The sequence below is a fragment of the Chiloscyllium punctatum genome, chromosome 7 (genome assembly GCF_047496795.1).
Source record: "Chiloscyllium punctatum isolate Juve2018m chromosome 7, sChiPun1.3, whole genome shotgun sequence".
Classification (NCBI taxonomy): Eukaryota; Metazoa; Chordata; class Chondrichthyes; order Orectolobiformes; family Hemiscylliidae; genus Chiloscyllium; species Chiloscyllium punctatum.
In genome coordinates, this window is record NC_092745.1 from 113,982,715 (window position 1) to 114,005,991 (window position 23,277).

Genomic DNA, 23,277 nt, shown 5'->3' on the forward strand with positions numbered 1-23,277 from the left:
TGTGCCCACAATGTTTGAGCTGGTATAACATTTTGAGAGAGGTCTTGTTGAACAGCTCGAAGTCCAAATACAATTCATCTACTTGTTCCTCTCTATCCACTCTGGCTTATAGTTAAGCCAAAGACTTCTTTTTGTCTCCCTTTTTGAATAGGGGTGTCGTATTAGTAGGGCAAAGTGAGGACTGCAGATACTGGAAACCAGAGTATAGATTAGAGTGGTGATGGAAAAGCACAGCAGGTCAGGCAGCATCAGAGGAGCAGGAAAATCTTATGTTTTGAGCAAAAGCCCTTCATCAGGAATAGAGGCAAGGAGCCTCCAGGGTGGAGAGAAATGGGTGGGAGGTGGTGCTGGGGAGAAGCTAGCAATGAGTACAAGAGGGGAATGGGGGTGGGGTGAAGGTGATAGGTCAGAGAGGAGGTTGGAGTGGATACATGGGAAGGGAGATTGGCAGTGCTGAGCTTGAAGGTTGGAACTAGGGTAAGATGGTGGGGGTGGGGGGGGGGAGATGTGGAAACTAGTGAAGTTTTTGTAGTCCTCTGGAACTTCTTCGGAATCAAAGGATTTTTGGAAAATTACAACCAATGCGTCTGTCATCTCAGCAGCTGCCTTTTTAAAAAATCTGCAGATGCAAGCCATCTGAGCTAAGGGACAGTTCTGCCTTTAGCCTCATTAGTTTTTTCTCATACCACTTCTTTGGTGATGGCACTTAATTCCTTCCCATCATCTTTAATATTAATGGGATGTTTGAAGTATCTTGCACTGTTTTTTTAAAAAGTGAAGCAATACTCTGCCATTTCCTTCCATAACCCCACCTGATGAATGCCCAGGCCATTGTAACAAGATGGGTTTTAATCAGCAGACCTGAAATTGACCCCATCACCTGGATTATTACTGTGTTGCACTGATAAATTTTACACCAATAAAAATCGAAGGGTAAAAAGCAAATTGTTACAAATTTGATCCAAGAAAGGATGGAAACTGCGTCAAATCAATACGTCTGCAGGAGAGAAGTGCCAGTCTAAATCTGTGCCACCTTTTTGCAGAGGCTGAAGCTGAAGCCAATATTTATACAGAGAGCGGCAGTGGGGCCTGGAGAATGATGCACTATTAAATGGAGAGGTCTGAAACATCGCTGAGCATGTAACTCTGAGCGACCAAAGTCAGGAATTATGTATAATTTACATGTGTGAATGCTGCTCATCCTCTCTGGGCTGGGCTGCTGAGGAAGTGCGGACTGTCTGTTTGGTCTCAGTGCGATGCGAAGGCAGTGGTGGCCGGTTCGAGGCAACACCGGGCGGAAGTGCCCGGGGGAAAGTCTCAGTGGAGCACCGGGCGGAAGTGGTGCGCGCACGGACGGCGGCATGGTGCAGACCAGGAGTGGACGGCAGACCGTGACCGGGAAGGTAACCTTCTCCCCAGGGGGAGGAGCTCGGAGTGGGGGTGGGGGAAGAGGACAGGGACGGGTTTTGGGGGGTTGGGGTGGTGGGTGGGGAGAAGGTCTGGTCAGAGACTGAGGCGAGGGGCCCTCAGGCTGTGGATGAGGGACAGAGACACACAACAAAAAAATAACAGCAGATGCTGCAATCCAAGGTAGACCAGCAGGAGGCTGGAAGGACGCAGCCTCAGGAAGTTAGAGCAAATGATGAGAGAGTTCAGAGGTATGGAAACATGTGTGTTGCTGGAAAAGCACAGCAGGTCAGGCTCCTCGGATGCTGCCAGCAACACATACACACACGATTCTGTTCTCTAGCATCTGCAGTCCTCACTGTCTCCTGGAAACACGCAATGCAGAGGCTGAAAGGTCAAAAGGGTGGAGGACTTTGTTCGAGAATTCTAAAGGAAAGGGGTGAGAGGGTTGGAAAACCCTCAGGCCGAGAGGATTAGGACAGAGAAAGAGATATGTGAGCCAGTGGTGAGAGCCAAGACAGGAAGATGTAGTTACCCAAGAAGGATTTAATCCAAACTGAATTGTTGCCATCTGAGTCTTGTTCAGTCCAAGCCAGCAACAGCTTACAGGTGTAATCGTCCACTCTTTGGCCACCGTGGATGATAATATGGGAGTGTTTGCAAGGAAACAGTATTTTTTTAAAGGGATATCGAGTCAGACAGATACAAAGCACGGAAACAGATCCTTCAGTCTAACTTGTGCACACCAACCAGATATCCTAAACTGACCTAGTCCCATTTGCTAGCATTTGGCCCATATCCCTCTAAATCCTCCCATCCAGCTGCCTCTTAAATGTTGTAAATTATGCCTCCACACTTCCTCTGGCAGCTGGTTACATACATGTACCACCCTCTGTGTGAAAAAGCTACCCTTCCAGTCTTTTTAAAGTATTTCCCCTGTCACCCTAAACCTATGCCCTCTAGCTTTGTACTCCCATATCCTGGGAAAAAGATCTTGGGTGTTCACTCTATCCATGCCTCATGATTTTATAAACCTCTATAAAGGTCACCTCCTCAGCCCCCAACACTCCAGGGGAAATAGCCCCAGTCTATTCAGTCTCTCCCTATAACTCAAACCCTCCATCCTTGTAAATCTTTTCTGGTTTCAAAGTTTCAAACATCTTTCCTATAGCAGCGAGATCAGAAATGAACACAGTATTCTAAAAGAGATCTCACCAACGTGCTGTATAGTAGCAACATGACATTCCAAGTCAAAGACTCAATGCACTGACCAATGAAGACAAACATATCAATGCCTTCTTTACCATCCCAACTACCTGCAACTCCACTTTGGGGTACTAATTGACCCACTGGTCCAGCATTGCGTCAGAGTTGCCAAGTATCTGTCTCTCCCTCTCCCTCCAATCTCTACCATCCTGGTGGAAAGAAGAGGATGCTAAAATTTCCTTGAGAAGCATCGAGCATACTGTGGACTTAGAGTTAAAGGTTGGTAGAAGCATAATATTCATGGATGTTGGACTAGGGATTGAATTTGGAGGAGAGGAAAGCCTGAAGGGTTAGAAAATCATAGAAGTAACAGGCTTGGAACCAAAGTGGTAGCTAAAATGTTTAATGCAAATGAAAAAATAATCATGCTGCATAGGACTAGTACAGATGAGAGAAACCCTAGAATCATAGGAATGTATAGCATGGAATGGAGGCCATTTGTTCCATTGTGTCCCTACCAGCATGAAATATGAATTAGGAGCAGGAGATAGCCATTCGGTTAAATAATGGTTGATTTATTTGTGTTTTGATTTCCACATTTCTGTCTACCCACCCATAACCTTTGATTCCCTTCTCTAACAAGAATCCATCTACCTTGGCTTTAAACATTCAATGACCCTGCCTCTTGAGTGTTCCAAAGTCATATAATCCAGTGAGCGAGAGAGAGAAAAAAAATCTCCTTGTCTCTGTCCTGAAAGGACATCCCCTAATGTTTAAACACTTCAACCCCAGGGCATCAATGTGGACTTCACCAGTTTCCTCATTTCCCCTTCCCCCACCTCACCCCTGTTCCAAACTTCCAGCTCAGCACTGTCCCCATGACTTGTTCTACCTGCCTATCTTCCTTTCCGCCTATCTTCCTTTCCACCTATCCATTCCACCCTATCATCACCTTCATCCCACCCCCCCATTCACCCATTGTACTCTTTGCTACCTTCCCCCACCCTCCTCCCTGAGGGATCACCTTCATCCCCACCCCCATTCACCTATTGTACTTTCTCCCCGCCCCCACCCTCCTCTCATTTATCTCTCTGCCCTTCAGGCACTCTGCCTGTATTCCTGATGAAGGGCTTTTGCCCGGAACATCAATTTTCCTGCTCCTCGGCTGCTACTTTCACATCCACCTTGGTCAGGCCTGTTCAGAATCATGTATATTTTGCTTGATCTACATTTTAATATTTTGTGTCTGGGCATTAGAACATCTGTAACCCTCAGCACCTTGGAATTTTGCAGTTGATTTTTATTTAACTAATACTTTGCTTTATTATTCTTCTTGCCAAAGTGAACAACTTTATATTTTTCAAAATTAAACTCCATCTCACAATTTTTTGTCCACTCACCTAACCTACTATATCTATCTATCTGCAATCTCCTTGTTCCTTCACAACACTTTCCTACCTATCGTAAAACATTCATGCTGGTGCACACCTCAATTTCTTTCATAACTACATTTATAATTTGCCAGCACCTCCAGTATAACACACCTACATCACATTCTGTTCAATCACCTCTGTTTCTAAGGAATAAACCTGAATTTATGAAGTTTTTTCTTGTAAATAAAACTGTAGTTCAGGCAATATCCTTTTGATTTCTTTATTGCTGTAGTACATTCATATGTTTCCTCAAATGCAGTGATTAGAAGTGCGTGCAATGCTCTACTGGTGGTCTAGTTAATGGTTTGTACAATTCTAGCGTAACCTCCCAGTTCCTCTTCTGTGCCTTTGTTAATAGAGGCAAGTATTACATATTCTTTCCTTACCACTTTATCTTACTGTCCATCCACTTTCTGGAATTTGTGAATGTGTACTCCAAGATTGCTCTGTTTCTCAATCCTCCTTAGTACCCAGTCATTCACTGTGTATTCTCTTATGTTAACATTTACCAACAGCATTCATTATCATGCCACACATTGTCCAAATTGAATTCCATTTGCCACTGTTCTGCTCATTGCCTCGTCCAGTAATTAGGATCAGACAGGATTCTTTTCTGTCCCATATTCATGAAGCTACCCACAGGTGTGCTGCTAAGCTACAAAGCAAACAGAAAACTGTTCAACCAGCATCACATCAAGTCCAGAACCAAGAGCATGCTGTTGTCAAGCTGTGGTGTGCAGGCAGCACTTGTAGGTGCACACACACACACACACACAGGTCAAGCTCCAAACCATCAACCAGCCACTCACTGAGACATACGAGAGAATGAGCCTTAGATAAAATATGCAGAAAATAAAGATCCACTACCAACCTGCTTCCACCATGCACCACAGCTAACAAGATCCACACCAGTCCACTAGACAATGTGTGTTAATTCCCATTCCTCTCAGTGAGATTAGAAATCAATTAAATTCCACATGGTCAGAAGTTGCACTCAGGAGACAATCTGACTAACAGTGTGTTTGGTAACAAAGACTGAAAACTGATACCAAGCTCATGATCTTCAAGGCAGTAGAGTTACCAGCCCTCCATCAGTGACTGGCAATGTACAGCAGACACCTCAAATCCCTTGAGAAATATTACCAGCAATACCTCTGCAGAACGCTGCAAACCCACTGGCAGGAAAGACACTGCAATATCAGTGATGTTTCTCAGGCCAGCAACCTCAGTAAACACACTGGTTGCTAAGTTAGTCTGGCAGTATAATCTAACACAATACTCCCAAAAACAGGCTCTCTGTTCTGAATATCAATACAGCAACAAGGTACAAAGAAGGCAAGAAAAAGAAAAAAGGACTTAAAAGACTCTTCAAAAAAAAAACAATTATCTCACCAACTTATGAGCATCATTCATTCACCCCAAAACTGCCTGTGTTACAGAAGATACATCAATGAAGGAGCCAACTGTTTTGACTATCTTTGACAAACCCAGATAGAAGTCAAGCACAAACAGGAGGAGAAGTGTGGGAAAATCCCAGCATTGCACTCTCTTCCCTCACCCCCCCCCAAAATTCTACACCACCTGCCTCACCAGCTGTTTAGTCACCTCGGTCATCTCAACACCCGAGTGGAAGAAAAACATCCTCTTTCCTGAGGGACTGCTTAAGAAGGAAGTAGCAGAATCTGTTGAAAACTTCTACCAGTCTGCAGCTTTCTTCTTCATTATCAGCCACTTGGCCAATCTCTCTATCATCCACAAACTGGTTAATCATAATACCTTCATTCAAGTCCAAGTTGTTAGTATACAGTATATCACAAAACACAAAGAAACTGATCCTGCAGAACCCCACTAAACACTGTTTGACTCACACAAACATCTGTCAACCATTACTGTTTGTTGGATGTAGGTTTGCTCACTGAGTTGGAAGGCACATTTTCAGATGTTTCATCACTAGGTAACATCTTCATTGAGCCTCAAACAAAGTACTGGTGGTGTAGCCTGCTTTCTATTTATATGTTTGGGTTTCCTTGGGTGGTGATGTCATTTCCTGTAGTGACATCATTTCCTACAGTGATGTCATTTCGTGTTCTTTTTCTCAAGGTGGTAAATGGGATCTAAGTCAATGTGTTTGTTGATGGAGTTCCGGTTGGAATGCCAAGCTTTTAGGAATTCTCGTGCGTGTCTCCTTTTGGCTTATCCTAGGATAGATATGTTGTCCCAAAGTGGTCAGGTAGGCAAAAGTGACGACTGCAGATGCTGGCAATCAGAGTCTAGATTAGATTAGGAATGAAGGGCTTTTGCCCGAAACTTCAACTTTCCTGCTCCTCGGATGCTGTCGACCTGCTGTGCTTTTCCAGCACCACGCTAATCTAGACCCAGTCAAAGTGGTGTCCTTCCTCATCCGTATGTAAGGATGCTACACCACCAGAGCTTCATTTGGAGGCTCGCTGAAGATGTTACGTAGTATGGTGACAAAATGTCTGAAAATGAACCTTACAGCTCAGTGAGCAAACCTACATCTAGGATCTCAACCTGAGCTACAAATCTTCTCAAAACTCATTACTGTTTGCTTCCAGCATCTGAGCCAATTTTTTTATCTAACTTACTGCTTTGTCTTAGCTCCCATGGGCTTTCACTTTCAGGACTGGTCTGTCATGTCAGACTTTATCAAAACCTTTGCCAAAATTCATTTGGATTACATCAAATTCATTAATCTCATTGACAATCCTCGGTATCTCCTTGAAAAGGTCCGTCATGCTTGTTAATCATAACTTTCCCTTCGCAAATCACTGCTGATAGACTGATAAATCTTCATTTAGAAATACATAGATTAATCTTATCCATCAGAATCCTTTCCAGTAATTTTCTCAAAATCATTGTTAGGCTGACTAACTTATACTTACTCAGTATATCCCCCTTTAAACAATGGATGGACGTCAGCTGACTTCCAGCATTTTGGCAGTTCAGCTGGAACCGGAGAAAGTGGAAAATGATAGTCGAGGTGTCTTCTGTTTCTTTTAATTCCCTTAACAACCTCAAGAGGTCAAACAACCTACTCCTATTCTCATTTGTTATGATCAGGCAATGTTTTGCCTGGGCATGGTCATTTAATTATTTTCAATTTTTTAAATCCCTTATTAGTTCCACTCTCACTATATTAACTCCATCTTTTATTTACATTTATTATATATTACTCTTTCACAAAAAAGAAAGCAAAAAGTTATAAAAGTACAAAAATACAGAAAAGTAGAAATAATATCACATTATTATACTACAGTAATGTTAACAATCAACTCCCTACTACTCTTCGGGATACAATCGTCTCATATTAACTTAACCTGAGTTAGAATAAATTCAAATTGAATGAAATAGTATTAAATTAACTTACAATCCAATAAAATAAAATTACATTACATTACACTACTCTACTCCACTCACTGCACCTCCACCAAAGCTCCCATCCACCGGAGCAACAGTTATTTATTTACTAGGTCTCCTCCATTTGGACCACCATATATGGCCCTCGTAGCTATCTAAAGACCCGAATCAGTATCCCCAAAACGCCCATGTCTATGTCTTTTAGAAATGGCTGCCATGTCTTATAAAATTGCTCTGTTCCGTGGTGCACCACACTTGTCAGATAATCTTGGAGGACGTGCTCCATCACAAGTCTGCACCACCCTGCAAGACCTGGAGGTTTTTCTGATATCCAATTCATTAGAATATTCTTCCTCGTACAGTGTGTAAGAATATTAAATAACCTCTTCCTGTGCTCACCCAGAGAGAGCAGATTCGGCAGTCCCAAAAGAAGGGACACTGGACCCACCTTAACTTCAATTCCCAGGATCCTCTCCAGCTCATTCACTATGGCACCCCAATATCTCCGAATCTTGTGACAGGACCAAAAGCAATGTGTGAGGATGCCTATGCTAATTTTACATTTGGGACATTCCGGAGAAGATCCTTTCTTAAACTTTGCTAACCTCTTTGGTTGCCATGTGAAGAATCTTCAATAGCTTGTGCTTTATTGCATATTGAAATTTTCTTTACATTTCCCCGTATATCCTCACATGCTTCCGATATAATTCTTCCCCTAACTCCTGATTCCACATCCCATGGAGTCTCTCTATATCCCCCAAGGCACTCCCCCCTATGCAGATGGTAAATGGTACTACTGAGAGAGTACCCCCACATCAGAGTACTCTTCTCTCTATATCTGACTTGTAGGGCTGAGCCAAGAGCATGGTCTTCTTCTCTATATGATCCCTAACCTAGAAGTATTGGAAAAGGTCCCTATTAGGAATCCTGTATTTCTGACTTAATTGGTTGAAAGACTTCAAAACCTCTCCCTCGAATAAATCTCCTAACCAGGAGATTCCCTTACCCTCCCATGCTCTAAAGCCAGAGTCCATTCACCCCAGTCTGAATCCAGGGGCTCCCAATAATGAGGTGAACGGCCAAGTCTTATATTAACTCCATCTAATATTTCACACTTCTGAATTGCAAGTTCTTCATTATCCCTCTCTTTTTGAAAACAGATGCAAGGTATTCTTTAAGAACCCTCTCAATGTTTTCCATCTCATCACTCTTTGGGTCTGCAATAGGCTGGACTCTTTCTTAAGTTAACTCTTGCTGTTTTTGTATTTATTTTAAAAACTCAGATTTTTCTTGATTTTACTTACTGATATTTTTTCATGCCCTCTTTATAATGAAACCCTCACTATTACACACTGTATCATTTCCATGAACACCAGACCCATGTTGGGCAGGTGAAAAGTTATTACACTCTGTACCTAATGTTGCAATAATTGTTTCAGAAAATGGCCACCCAACTGTCAACCCACAGATGTATAACCTAAATTGCCCACTAAACACTAAGTCAACTGCTGCACAAAGCAAGGGTCATGAATTGAAGAAGAGTTACACTTCTACTAATTAATTTCCCTCTTTAGTGAGGGAAGACACTGATCACTTTAAGCTTATACACTCTGATTGCTGACTTCTCTGCTAAGAGAAACTATCATTCTGTTCAGGCCCCTCCTAATTTTGTACAGCTCAATTAAATTTTCCCTCAACCTCCTGTATTCCACAGAAAACAACTGGTCTTCCCTCATAGCTGAAAACTTTCCAACCCTGGCATATTCCTTGTAAACCTCCACTGTATCATTCGTGTGTGATTACATCCTTGCTATAATGCGATCAGAACTGTATTCTAGCTGCATGCTAACTCATGTCTTCTGCAGTTATAACATAACCTTCCTGATCTTATATTCTGTGGTGTGGCTAATAAATGCAAGTATCCCACATACCTCCTTAATCTGCTGATCTAACTGACCTGCTTCCTTCAGGATCTGTGGATGCAAGCCAAGTTGCCCTCTAGTTACACTTCTCATTATCCCACCAATTTTAAGGTTTTTCCTTGCCATGTTTGCCCTCCCCAAATGCTAATTGATTTAGTGCCATAACGGCATGAATCCCTCATGTAATGGCATGATGTTCTTGTTCTGCAAACAGCTTTCTGGTCATTCCGTTCTGAGAGGTTTGACCATTTTGTTAGTTGACGTTTTTCGCTTCTCAGTTTCCTGATCAATAATCTGGCTCTTACAACCCAACAATAACAGTTTCAGCAATTACACTTTCAGATTTAGGAGCAAGTCTCATTATTCAGCTCAATCACATGCAAGCATGGTGTCTCCGGCAAGATGCAAAAATGTGTATAACGAAGAAAGGTTCCCGAAATAATGCAAATGAAAATTATTACCGAAGAATGTTTACAATAAATCAACTGTCAGCTTTACTGTAAAAGTTAATAAGCGTATTTATGTCTGTCTTTTTTATTTAGGAGGCAGAATCTAGATCAAGAACACCGGCCATCCAAAGAAAGACAAGGCGCAGTAGAGTTGAACCTCTGAGAGAGGTTACGGAATCTCAATCTGAAGTACAAGAAAATGTTGGAGAGAAACAGATCATTGAAACTGCATCACAGCCTTGTCCAGAGCAGCCAACAGAATGTAGTGATAAGTTGGAAGTAAATGACCAATGTTCAGAAAGGACCATCGGAGAAAATAATGCAGAAACTGGAGAGGACAAGCTATGCAGAACAGAAGTGTATGAAATTAACCTGATTGATGAAGAGGCAAATGTTGAGGAACAGGAGGATACAGAGAAAAATTTAAATAATAAAACCCAAAGTGCAACTCCACCCATTATCAGTTTGCAGCTTAGCAGCGATGAAGAAAAAGACACTTTGGAGGATGGTGGCAGTGGAACGTTTTTGGAAGAATCCAGTATAAATGTTACATCCAAACCTAATGTTTCATCTGAACCCTCTGCCTTTATACCTGACACAGCAGGAAGCCCCTTGGCAACGGGTAGCGACCTGTTTGTGATTGACAAACGACCAGGAGCAGATCAGGATACACAATATTACTTGGACTTGAGTGAAGAAAAGGAGGGGAGTGGTGAAAGTGGGGACGAAAAGGAGGGGAGTGTTGAAAGTGGGGACGACGCTGATGACAGAGATAGGAAGTCAGAGGAAGACGATGATGACTTTTTTGATGAAGATGAACACAGTGATACTTTGAAGAAAAATTCTAATTTGTAAGTAAAGCAGTAGTTTTGCAAACTCATTCGTAAAGTACTTTCTCAAAGCAATCCATGGTGGAGATACTTGGCAGAACAGTTAGCATATGGGGAGAGAAACAGAGTCAATAGTTTAGTTTTATTTTATTCACTCAGGATGTGGGCTTCAGTGACTGGACCAGCAATTATTGCACATCCTTAATTGAAATTGATGAGCTTCTGTCTTCAATCCCTGCGGTCAATTTGGTTTAAGTACATCTACCACGTTGTTAGGGAGGGAGAGAGTTCCAGGATTTTGACCCAGCAACAGCGATGAAATGGCAACATAATTACAAGGTTGTGATGAGTAGTTTAAAGGGGAATTTGCAGGTGCCAGTGTCTCAATGTATCTGCTGCTTTTGTCCTTTTGAGGTGATAGTGGTATGGAAGGTGCTGTTTATGGCAGATGTGAAGGAAACACATCACATGACGAGAAAAATTTAAAGAATTGCAGATGCTATAAATCCGAAACAAAAGCAGAAGTTGCTGGAAAATCTCAACAGGTCTGGCAAGCATCTGTGGAGAAAAAGCAGAGTTAACATTTCAAGTCTAGTGGCCCTTCTTCATAACTGGACCTGAAACGTTAACTCTGCTGTATCTGCATAGATACTGCCAGACCTGCTGCGTTTTTCCAGCAATTTATGCTTTTGTTACATTGACAAGACAATTGAATATACAAGGAAAGGGTGACATAGGCAGCACAGCCAGAGAAAGTATGAGTGGACTCATTCTAAATGCTCAGTGGTATGGAAGAGGCAATACTTCTACATTCACTAATATTTTTGGAAATTCTTCAGTGGGATTGGGCACTGCTGCAACATTTGTAGCCCATCCCTAATTACCTGAGAGTTGGTGATGATGACCTGCCTTCTTGAATCGCTGTGGTCTCCGTGGTACAGAGTACCTCCACAGTGCTGCTGGAAGGGGATTCTGGAATTTTGGTTTTACAATATTGAAGGATCAGCAATATTGTTCCACGTCAGGACGGTGAGTGACTTGGAGGGGCATCTGCAGGTGATGGTGCCTTTATCCTTCTAGATGGTTCAGATGTGTTTGTGCTGGAGGAAGTAAATTCCAAAGCAGGTTGCTTTGCCCTGAATGGTGTCAAGCTTCTTCAGTGTCTCTGTGAATCCACAGAGAGTATTCCATCACAGTCTTGAATGTATCATGAGAGGCGATCTTATTGAAAATCAGATTCTTAGGAAGCTTGACAGATTAGATGCTGAGAAGTTGTATATTAAAGGCAGAGCTTTTTAATCAGTAAGGTGGTCAAGGATAATGGTGATTTTAAAAAATTCACAGGATGTGGGTGGCACTGGTCAGGCTCACAATTATTTCCCATCTCTAAATGTCCAGAGGGCAGTTAAGTGTCAACATCATTACTGTGGTTCTGGAATCACATGTAGGCCAGCCAAAGGAAAAGTAAAAGCTTCTTTCCTAAAGGACTTTAGTGAACCAGATGGTGAATTGTTTTTCTGGATAATCAACAACAGTATTGCAGTTAGATTCTTAATTCTACATCTTTATTGAATTCAAACCTGCATGGTGGGATTTGAAACTGGGTTCCCAGAACATTGTTCGAGGCTCTGGATTAATAGTCTAGAGATAACATCACTAGACTATCAAGGAGTTGAGGATTATCAGATCAGTCCTGCCCTCATTTACGCCGAGCACACTCAGTGGGCCAAATGGCCTACTCCTGTTCTTACATCCTATGGTTTTGTCTTGTGGGAGAGTCCAGGACCAGAGGGTGTAATCTTAGATTAAGCAGTCATCTGTCTAAGTCAGAGAAGAGAAGGAATTTCTTCTGAGGTTCGTGAATCTGTGGAATACGTTACCGCAAGTGGCTCTCGTCCTGTGTAGGTTAAGTTAGATATATTAAAGATGTGGAGATGCCAGTGTTAGACTGGGGTGGACTAAAGTCAGAAGTCACATGACACCAGGTTATTGTCCAACAGGTTTATTTGAAATCACGAGCTTTCGTCAGGTGAAAGATTACCTTATTCTTCTATACTGGTCCATTCTATTCAGCCCACATTTTGTGTTGGAATGATTTAACTTTTGCAGCTGAGCTTCTAATGAATAAGTTGGTGAACTTGTTTAATTTCTTTTATATTTCAGAATCAAATTGTCAAGCAAAATTGATCCAGGACTTAATCTGACAGAACTAGGTGGTCTGTACATAAGCTTTGATCCTGAAAAACAGGGCCCTAAGGCAAAAGCTTTTAAAAAATTAAAGGAGCAAAAGGAAAGTGATGAGGTAAGATGCTGGGTGCTTTCTGAGCTGTATCCCATCCTTGGTTTAATATTAACTCACTATGGGCAGTGCAGCGTCAGGAAGTCAGGCGTTTGTAATTTTTCATTTTTGCTGTGTCAAACTGAACAAGCAGGGGCAATGTATTTTTGCATACACTCTCTTTCTGACCACGGTCTGTGGCTGCAGAGAGTCTTTTGGCCTGTGCAACACCATTATGAAGTATTTTGATGGCTTCAGGTTTTGTCACTGGTGTTTAGAGTAATTTGAACTAATGATTTACACAAAATGTACAGAATCTTCACATCCAAGTCATTTATATAAATGACAAAAAGTGGTGGACCAGCACCGATCCTTGTGGTACACCGATGGTCACAGGCCTCCAGTCTGAAAAGCAGCCCTCCACCACCACCCTCTGTCTTTTTCTTTCCCCTCATATGATTCACTAATGTTGTGCACAAAGATGATACTGGTAGAAGGTATAGGGTAAGGCAGTAAAGGCTTGATGCCAGAGTTCTGGAGTATGGAGGCAGAGGACCTCAGAGTGTGTGTACATACGCTCAGACCTTTGAAGGTGGCAGGACATGTTGAGAATGTGGTTGACAAAGGATATGTATTTATGCCTGTTTAATTTTTGTTTTAGTCATTCATGGGATGTGAACATTGCTTGAATTTATTGCCCACCCCAAACTGCCCTTGAGAAGGTGCTGCTGTCTTGATTTGCTGTAGACCATGTGGTGTGGGATGTCCACTGTGTTGTTAGGGAAGGAGTTTTCAGGGAATTTGAACCAGCAACAGTGAAGGAATGGCATTATATTTGCAAGTCAGGATCACAAGTGGCTTGGAGAGGGATTTGCAGATGGCAGAGTTCCCATGTATCTGCTGACTGTCTGCTTCTTGTGAAACAGTTGTGTGTTTGGAAGATACAGGGTTGGGATATATGGTTGGCATGGACAAGTTGGACCAAGGGGTCTGCTTCTGTGCTGTACATCTCTATGACCCTTGGTGAGTTGTTGAACTGCATCTTTCAGGTGCTGCACATGTTGTCATTGCGCTTCAGTGGTGGAGAGAGTGAAGGTTAGGGTGCCAGCTAAGCAGGCTGCTTTATCTTGGATAGAACAAAAGAATGCAACATAAGATCACAAGAAATAGGAACATCTGGCCTGTCGTGCCTACTCTGTCATTCAATAAAATCATGGCTGATCTTTTCACGAACTCAGCTCCACGTACCCGCCTGCTCACTATAGCCCCTAATTCACTTATTGCTCAAATATTTATCAATCTTAACCTTGAAAAATTTAACAAAGTAGCCTCAACTCCTTCACTTGTCAGGGAATTCCACAGATTCACAACTTTGGATGAAGAAGTTCCTCCTTAAATCAGTCCTAAAGCTGTTTCCTCCTTATGTTGAGGCTATGCCCCCTTACATCAGTGGAAACAACCTCCCTCCTTCTATATTTATCTATTCCCTTCATATTTTTTATGTTTCTGTAGGATCCTCTTTCATTCTTCTAAATTCCAATGAGTATAGTCCCAGTCTACTCCATCTGTCCTCATAAGCCAGCCCTCTCAACTCCGGAACCAACCTAATGATACTATCAAACTTCTTCAATACTGTCAGATTAAATAGAGGCATTGATTAATAAAGCATTCAGAAAGCTCTGGTTCCATCCCAACTAGACTTCTAGTCCCCACAATTTAGAATGAATATGAGGTTCTTGAGAGAATGAAGAAGAGATATACCAGAATGGTTCCAAGGTTGAGGTATTTTAGCTATGGGCTTACATTGGAGAAACTGGGTTGTTCTTCTTGGACAAAGGAAATTGAGAGGAGATTGAAAATTTGGAAAATTCTGGTAGCTTTTAGATAAGGTAGACCAGGAAAGGGTGTTTCCATTAGCTGATGGTACAAGGTGAGGGAGCCTAGATTTAAGGATTTTGGGCATGAGATGTAGCTGGAATGTGCACAAGAACATTTTTTTACACAGCAAGTGATAACGACCTGGAATTCACTACCTATAACAAGTCACGTTTTGTCAAAAAGGCTGTACAATTGGGGATAAACAGTAAATGCTGGCTCTGTCAACAATTCCCACGTCCCAAGACGGAACTTTTTCCAAGTTAATGTTTCAAGTCCTTCGTTTACAATGTTCTAATGAAGGGTGGCATAACTTGAAACGTAATCTCTGTTTTTCTTTCAACAAATGCTGCTAGACCTGTTTTTCTCCAGCACTGTCTGTGTATGTTACTTTTAGGTCAGTCAGCATGCTTTCGATATTTTTTCCTTTTGTTGGAAAACTTGGTTCATCAATTCTAACCATTGTTTGAAGCCAAGACAAAAATGGCATCAACTTTGAGATTTTGATACCAGCTAAATGAAGTGAATTAATTTCAGTCGTTGTGCCAGGGTTATTATACATAATGGAGAGGTGGTTTGAGCATGTTAACAATAAATAAGGGGTACAGTGAGACTAAGAGGAATTGGCTAATATCAATTTCTTATTAGTATGATTCATTTCAGATATTTACCCTCTTACCACTTGGTGTCTTTTATTTGAAAGATGCGTGGTCAGAATTAGGCTCAATTGTGAGAACATCACTTTTCGGTCAGAATTAGGCTCAATTGTGAGAACATCACTTTTCATCCATAAATGCCAATACTCCGTGCCTAGGGCCATAAATAGCCATTTTAACAAAGTACAAGAGGAGGTTGAACCATAGGGAAGAGTCTCTGGAACTTTCAGGAGAGGAGAGGGAATAATTTACTTTTCTCTTTAATGTTCTGTATCTGTCTAAACTGGACATTAAGATATGCACTAGGGAACATGCCAGCTTTTGGCTGGAGTAGCAATTAGAGCTTAGTAATGCCATAATGTGTTTGATATTCAAATAAATGATAGCATTTTCTGCATGAATTATTTTAAAATTGATGTTTCTGTTCCTTAGCTGTTGGCAAATACCATCCTGACACCAGAATTTGAAAAACAAGATAGTGTTCCACTTTTAAAAGAGTCCATCCGTCAACTGAAGAAAAAACGCAGGGTAGGTACGGAGTCTGTGGCATTAGTAATTAACATGTAGCCATCGTTTGTTCATTCTGTGTCTGTCTGATAATATCACTGTATTTAGGAACAAGCTTAAACTTCTGGGTGGTGAAATGATAGTATCCGTACCTCTGAACCAGGAGGCCTAGGTTCAAGTCCCACCTGCTCCAGCTGTGTGCAATAGCATCTGTGAACAGGTTGATTAAAATAAAAATGTAAACTTCAAATTAATGCAAACGAATCCCTGTAGATTGCTATGCCTTTAATAGCCTGTCTTTATTTCAATCTTTCTTTTGTTCCTTTAGGTAGAACGTGCAAATACAGCAGGCGATGGCTGGTACAATATGAAAGCTCCTGAAATAACTGATGAATTGAAGAATGACCTGAAGGCACTAAAAATGAGGGCAGCAATCAACCCCAAGCGTTTCTACAAGAAGAACGACCGTGAAGGCTTCCCTAAATACTTCCAGGTATGTATTAGCTGGTAAGGACAGCTATATAATGTGATGCATTTGGAACTTCTAGTTTTATCTGTAATAAAGCCAACTTGTAATATATAGCAATTATTAAAGTTGCTTTTGCAAAATATATCAAAGTACTCAGACTTCTAAACCATTAAGCATGGTGGAAGCTCTGTAGCTATACGTGATTATCATTCTACCTACTGACTCAGTTTGAGAAGACAGTACATTAGGAGGCAAAGTTAGTTTTGCATCAATTATCTCTTTGATGGTGAGCCTACTTGTAAGCATGCAATACAGAGAGGAATAGCTTGAACCCATGATACTGGACATTGAGCCTGAGATTACCTACAGTGCATAAACAGTGCACTGCTGGGCACTGAAGCAAAGAGTCCCACACTGTTCAGAAGCAACTGATTATGCCGAAAATGAGGGCTGTAATTACAATATTAGCTGCAATGTAGGAAATTATAATCAAGGTTTCAAATTTGATATCGTGTTGCCTTAGGGTAAAGCCATCTCCAGAGACTGGAGCTGAGCAATAGGCACCAGACAGATTTGAGCTTGGATCCTTATTGGGTAAAATGGTCTAATTTAGCACTGTGCCAACATTATAATTGCTATCAGAATTTCTAGTCTAGAGAGGAGGAGAAAGTTAGTCATAGCTTTCTGCATCTGTTAATTAGCTAGTGAATATTCTGAAAAGTTTGCTCGGATAGGGAGATCATCCAGAATTGGTAGTGATATTTCCACAGTCCTTACCTGGCCTTTCAATGGTCCCTGTCTCAAGCTCATGATGTGACAAAGTATTTCCAAGTCCAAAAACATCTGTAAAAAGAGATTTTGTGAAACTTATCGTATCGTCCTCATTTTAAATCGAAGACTCCTCAACTAGACGCAATAGTTTCCCTGACCCTCTGTTAAATCCTCAATATGAGCAACACACACGTTATCCCCTTAACCTGTTGTCCAGTTTCTACCTGTGCTGCTAATTGTGGAGAGCAATCTCTGAAATTATTCCTTTATCCTCCCCACGGTGGTAGAAGTAGCAGAAAACAAAGCTGAGATCAATCAAAACCAACTTTATATTAGAAAAATGCAACACGAAAAAATTAAATCTGGTGTTGATACTCTTCATTAAAGAGTTCAAACATATTTCTAGATGCTATTAATTCATGCAGGCGTCATTTCAGTATAACTTCTTTAAACTTAGTCTTCCAGGTAATATTACACTCAACTATCTTTTTTTGTAGGTTGGTACAATTCTGGACAATCCAGTAGACTTCTATCATTCTCGTGTTCCGAAGAAAGAAAGAAAACGAACAATGGTGGAGGAGCTTCTGGCAGATGCGGAATTCAGACGGTATGCCTTTTTTCAGCCTTCTCTCTTGAAACAAGTTGCCCAGTAGAGGTCTTTGAAATTATGAATGGTTTTGGTGGAATGGATATGCAGAGAAATTTCCTCTTATGGGAAAAGCATGATGAAAATTAATATGAGGAGAAAGAGAGGACTGCAGATGCTGGAGACCAGAGTTGAAAAGTGTGGTGCTGGAAAAGCGCAGCAGGTCAGACAGCATCTGGCAGAGGAGATGACCTGGGGGGTGCAGTGAGAGAGGGACTCACTGAGATCCTTGTAGAGGGAGGAGAGCTTCTTCAAGGTAGGCATCCTTGCAAGAGGATTCGCAGTAGGTTAAGATCAATTAGGAGAAAGTGAGGACTGCAGATGCTGGAGACCAGAGTTGAAAAGTGTGTTGCTGGAAAAGCGCAGCAGGTCAGGCAGCATTAATATGACCCAAGATAGCCATCACAGTATCAAATAGGGAATCCAGAAATGACCTCTTTACCCAGAGTGAGGTAGTGAGAATGTGGAAATCATTGTGATTAAAGTGAAGAGCATAGGAACATTTAGAGGGAAGCTGGACAAGCATGCGAACGAGATGGGAATAGAGGGTTATAAAGATTAAATTTTAAAAAGCAAAAATGAACAGCAGCTTCAATGAATAGTTGTTATGAATTCTGAAAATAAGACAGAAAATGCTAGAATACTAACCAGGTCTAGCAGCATTTGTGGATGGAGAAACCGAGTTAATGTTTCAGGTTGATGACCTTCTATCAGAATGAGGTACTTCCTTACTTTCAAATTTCAAACATCTTGTGATAAAGGCCAACATTCAATGAACCTTCTTACCTACCTAGGTACTAGTCTTTATCGTTTCCTGTATGTGGACATCTAAATTTCCCTGCTCCACCAGAGTATTAAGATTATCATACCATTAATATTCATTGTAAAGAAAATATGCAAATTGCCATTTAGATCCTGAGCCCAAAGCATTGTACTTCCCCACATTGAGTTCCATCACACATTAGACAAATGAGCAGACAAAATTCTGTCCCTTTGTAAATTTCTGTTCCAATCCGCAAGTATTTAAAGTGCGTCCTAAGTTAGTGTCATTGGCAAGATTGGAGAGAGAAGCTCCACTCAGCCTTTTCATTAGTATATCTGCTGCAGATCCCTGGGGAACAACATCCCTGGAGTTGGAGAGCTTTTGTTTTTGACTCTGAGCTCCCAACAAATTACCAATCTATATACAAAGTTACTTATAATTCTGTGCACTTACAGTTTTACAAATTTTTTTTTCATGTGGAACCTAATCAACTATCTTCAGAAAGTTCATATGGACAAGATACATATGTAGATAATTGTGGATGCTGGAAATCAGAAACAAAAACAAATTGCTGGAAAAGCTCAGCAGGTCTAGCAACACCTATGGAGAGAAATCAGAGTTAACATTTTGGGTCCAGTGACCCTTCCTCAAAACTGTTCTGGAGAAAGGTCACTGGACTTGAAACGTTAACTCTGTTTTCTCTCCACAGATGCTGCCACACCTGTTGAGCTTTTCCAGCACTTTCTGTTTTTGTATATTTATGTAAATCCTTAGTAAGTATATTAGTAACATTCAAAGATAAACTGACTAGGTTTGTGACATGTTAGCCAATTTTGAAAATAATTTTGATCCTCCGCTCTACTGCCTTGCTTTCTCCGCATAAATCTTTGATTCATTTACTGGTTAAAAATCTGACTGTTTCTGCCTTGAATATATGTAATAACCTAACCTTAGTGGCCCTCTGTAGTAAAAAAAAATTCACAGGCTCACTGTCTTCTCAGAGAGGAAATTCTTCCTCCTCTTTTGCCTTACTCGTTGAAGGTTATTCTGAGATTATACCTTCAGTTTGTAGACACCACAACAATGGAAACGACCTCCTGGTATCTGCCTTGTCAAGTCCCTAACAATCTTGTATGTTTTAATATGGTTGCCTTGGATCTTTGTAACTTCCAATGAGTACAAACTCAACCTTTTCTCATAAGACATTCCCTGGATGCCTGGTATCAGTCTAGTAAATCTTTCCTGGACTGCCTCCAATGCCAAAATATTTTTCCCAAAATTATTCACAGTATTCCTCTTGTGGTCTGACTAGTGCCATGTATATTTTTAGCAAAACTTGGTCCTTTTTTAGAAAGGAGAACATAGAACATTACAGCGTAGTACAGGCCCTTCAGCCCTCGATGTTGTTCTGACTTGCGGAACCAATCTGAAGCCTGTCTAACCTATGCTATTCCATTCTTGTCCATATTCCTATCCAATGACCATTTCAATGCCCTTAAAACTGGCGAGTTTACTACTATTGCAGGCAGTGTGTTCCACACCCCTGCTACTCTTGAGGAAAGAAACTGCCTCTGACGTCTGTCCTTATCTATCACCACTCAATTTAAAGCTATGTCCCCTCATGCTAGCCATCGCCATCCGAGGAAATAGGCTCTAACCTATTTCCATGCTATCTAACCTTCTGATTATCTTATATGTCTCATTTAAGTGGCCTGTCAACCTTCTTCTCTCTAACAAAAACAGCCTCAAGTCCTTCAGCCTTTCCACATAATATGTTCCCTCCATACCCAGGCAACATCCTAGTAAATCTCCTGTGAACCCTTTCCAAAGCTTCCACATCCTTCCTATAATGTGGTGACCAGAACTGTACGCAATACTCCAAATGTGGGTGCACCAGAGTTTTGTACAGCTGTAGCATGACCTCGTGGTTCCAAAACTCAATCCCTCTACCAGTAAAAGCTAACACACCATATGCCTTCTTAACAACCCTATCAACCTGGGTAGCAACTTTCATGAATCTATGTGCCTGGATACAGAGATGTCTCTGCTCATCTACACTATGAAGAATCTTATCAGTCGCCCATACTTTGCATTCCTGTTACTGCTTCCAAAGTGAATCACCTCACACTTTTCCACATTAAACTCTATTCTACTCTATTCCCTTTGAAATAAAGGCCAGCAATCCTTTTACTTCCTTATTACCTGCTGAACTTGGATGCTAGCTTTATGTGATTTAGGCAAGAGAACTCCATAATCCCTCAATACTGTAACTTTTTGCAGTCTTTCTCCATTTAAGTAAGATTCAGTTCCTGCATTCTTCTTGCCAAAGTGCATAACCACCCATTTTTCCATATTATATTCTACTTGCCAAGTTTCTGCCCCCTCATTTAGCCTGTCTGTATTCCTCTGCAGACTCATTCTCACTGGTTATCAGTTGCCTTGATGTCTGAGTGTCGCAGTCCTGATCATATTTCCCAAAGTGTCAAAAATCTGCCCACGATTCCTGGCGAGACACGGTTTGGGGGTCACACTTCCTGGCAAGTTGTGATGAGGGGACATGCTTCCTGGCCATTGTCCCAGCTAGTGGCACTTACGGATTGTCTGGACTGTATTGGCTCAGGACGCTGGTTGATTGCTGATGGAAGCCTTTCCGTTGAGCTGAGAGCTCTCTTTGTCATAGCTGCCTCTGAGTCCTTCCTGGGGAGTTCTGATTGTAATGCGGGCTTTCACAGCTGTGTACTGATTACATTTGAAATGGTTGCTATGTTAACTATGAATCAGCTACAAAACAATGTTAATTATGCTGTAAAACTGTGTGGGGGTTTCTTACAGTCTCCTGTGTTTGTGTTTAAAGCATAGATGTCACTTTAAATATCCATTATGTTGTCCAAAGGGGAGTCAAATTTAAAATGTTTTGGAAGCTATAATATGCCAGTCTGATTTCTAGTTGGTTGGAGTCAACAAACCTTGAATCGTCACATTACTCCTGGCTGCAATTGTTATATGCTTTATATTATCTGAACAGTCGTATTAACGTACTTTTAAAAATATATAATATTATGTCACTTGCGTATTTATAATGCTTTAATAAGTCTTAAGTAAGCTGGTTATCCAGTTACTTATGAATGCGGTATTTTTATCGACTGTATTGCTAGTAAAAACGATTGCAAAGTGTGTGTTTGTCTTGTTTCAGGTATAACAAGAGAAAGTATCAGCAGATCATTGCAGAAAAAACAGCTCTTGCTGCAGGCAAAAAGAATCGCAAGAAGAAAAAGTTTAAGAATTAACTTCTGAAGCAAGATTGACCAAGTGCCTTGTTCTGGATAATGTTCTAGTTTCTTGATGTTTCAGCACAGAAGAAGATTGTTTGACTCAGCAAGTCAGTGCTTTGAGCAACCCAGTCAACTCCATTCTCATGGTCCTGAAAATCAATTTCCTTCAAGGACCTGTCTGGATCCCATTGAAATCATTTTTCAACTCTACTTCCACAGCCCCTGTAGGCTTAGAATTCTGGGTCAGTAACACCCCCTGTTTAAAATCAATATTTTTCACATCTTTCCTGCGTCTCTTGTCCATATTCTTAAGTCTTTCCCAGAGTCACAACTAATGTATTTAAGAAGTGAAAAAGTGCTACTAACTTCCTTGCCCTCCCCTATTCATAAATGCAAATTAGCTTGTTTGACTAAATACAGTTTAGGGGATAAAAGAACTGTTCAGCTGTGCTGAGATAAATACATAAAAGATATTTCACCTTCAATAAGGCAATAAATTTAAACAGTTTGTTGTTTTAATTAAATCATAGTTATTTATCAGTTCATAAGAATGACAAACATTGTGTTCAGTAGATATTGAATGCAAGAATGGGATTCTTTGCAATATTTACATACTGTAACCCTGAACTTTGTCTGTGTGACAGGCAATTGCAGTTTTTGACCTAATAAGGAATGCCTTATAGAATTGGGCTTGAATTAATACTATGCCCACCTTGAATTAAAGCTTGTTTATTATACGATATGATGCACCCTCTGAAATTCATAAAGGTGAAATGTGATGTTTCTAAGGCTATGATGGGAAATACTTTGTAATTTATATACTGAATTATGTCTAGTTTTAACTAAATGAGAACTCACCCACTAGAAGAAATGATGTACCCACAAGTTTCACCAAGTGGGCTCTTAATATCTCTGATCATTCATGAAGAAAGGTTTATGCTTTATTTCTCTCATGCTTGTACTTATGTTCTACAAGCAAAATAAAAATGACAATGTTATCAAGTTGCAACCTTCCAGCAAGGAATATTCATATGGTCTTCAATTTACTCTTAATTCAAATGTGTGGACTTGTTTAACTAGCCTCTTGATTTATTAGCATTACTTCATTCATCCTATTGGATTATTTCATTGTTTTTTGAGCAAAACATAACATCAAGTTAACTAGAGTAAACCAAATTTGTTTAAGGATACAGAACATTGAGGATTAAAGCAATGTTTTGTACAGTTTCTTTCTGTACCATACTGTAATTGATGCATATTTATGAAATAGAGGATCCATTCCTTTCTGCGGAGTGAGTTATTCACTTCCTAGCAGAGAAAATCCAATTTTGAAAAATACAAATAAAGATGTATACAGTATAGTCATGAAAGTATTAATATCAATAAGTTTAGACAAAATAAGAATGCTCCATGTC

The 23,277-nt window shown here is 40.7% G+C and overlaps 1 protein-coding gene across 1 annotated transcript; it reads left to right on the forward strand.

Moving 5' to 3' along the window:
• The first annotated feature begins 1,252 nt into the window (after positions 1-1,252).
• Positions 1,253-22,864, forward strand: dnttip2 (deoxynucleotidyltransferase, terminal, interacting protein 2). Its single transcript, XM_072574640.1, has 7 exons — positions 1,253-1,403; positions 9,889-10,646; positions 12,789-12,927; positions 15,867-15,962; positions 16,270-16,434; positions 17,679-17,788; positions 21,784-22,864. Exons 1-7 carry the CDS (start codon positions 1,257-1,259, stop codon positions 21,875-21,877), a joined length of 1,509 nt encoding a protein of 502 aa, XP_072430741.1. The 5' UTR covers positions 1,253-1,256; the 3' UTR covers positions 21,878-22,864.
• The last annotated feature ends 413 nt before the right edge of the window (positions 22,865-23,277 follow it).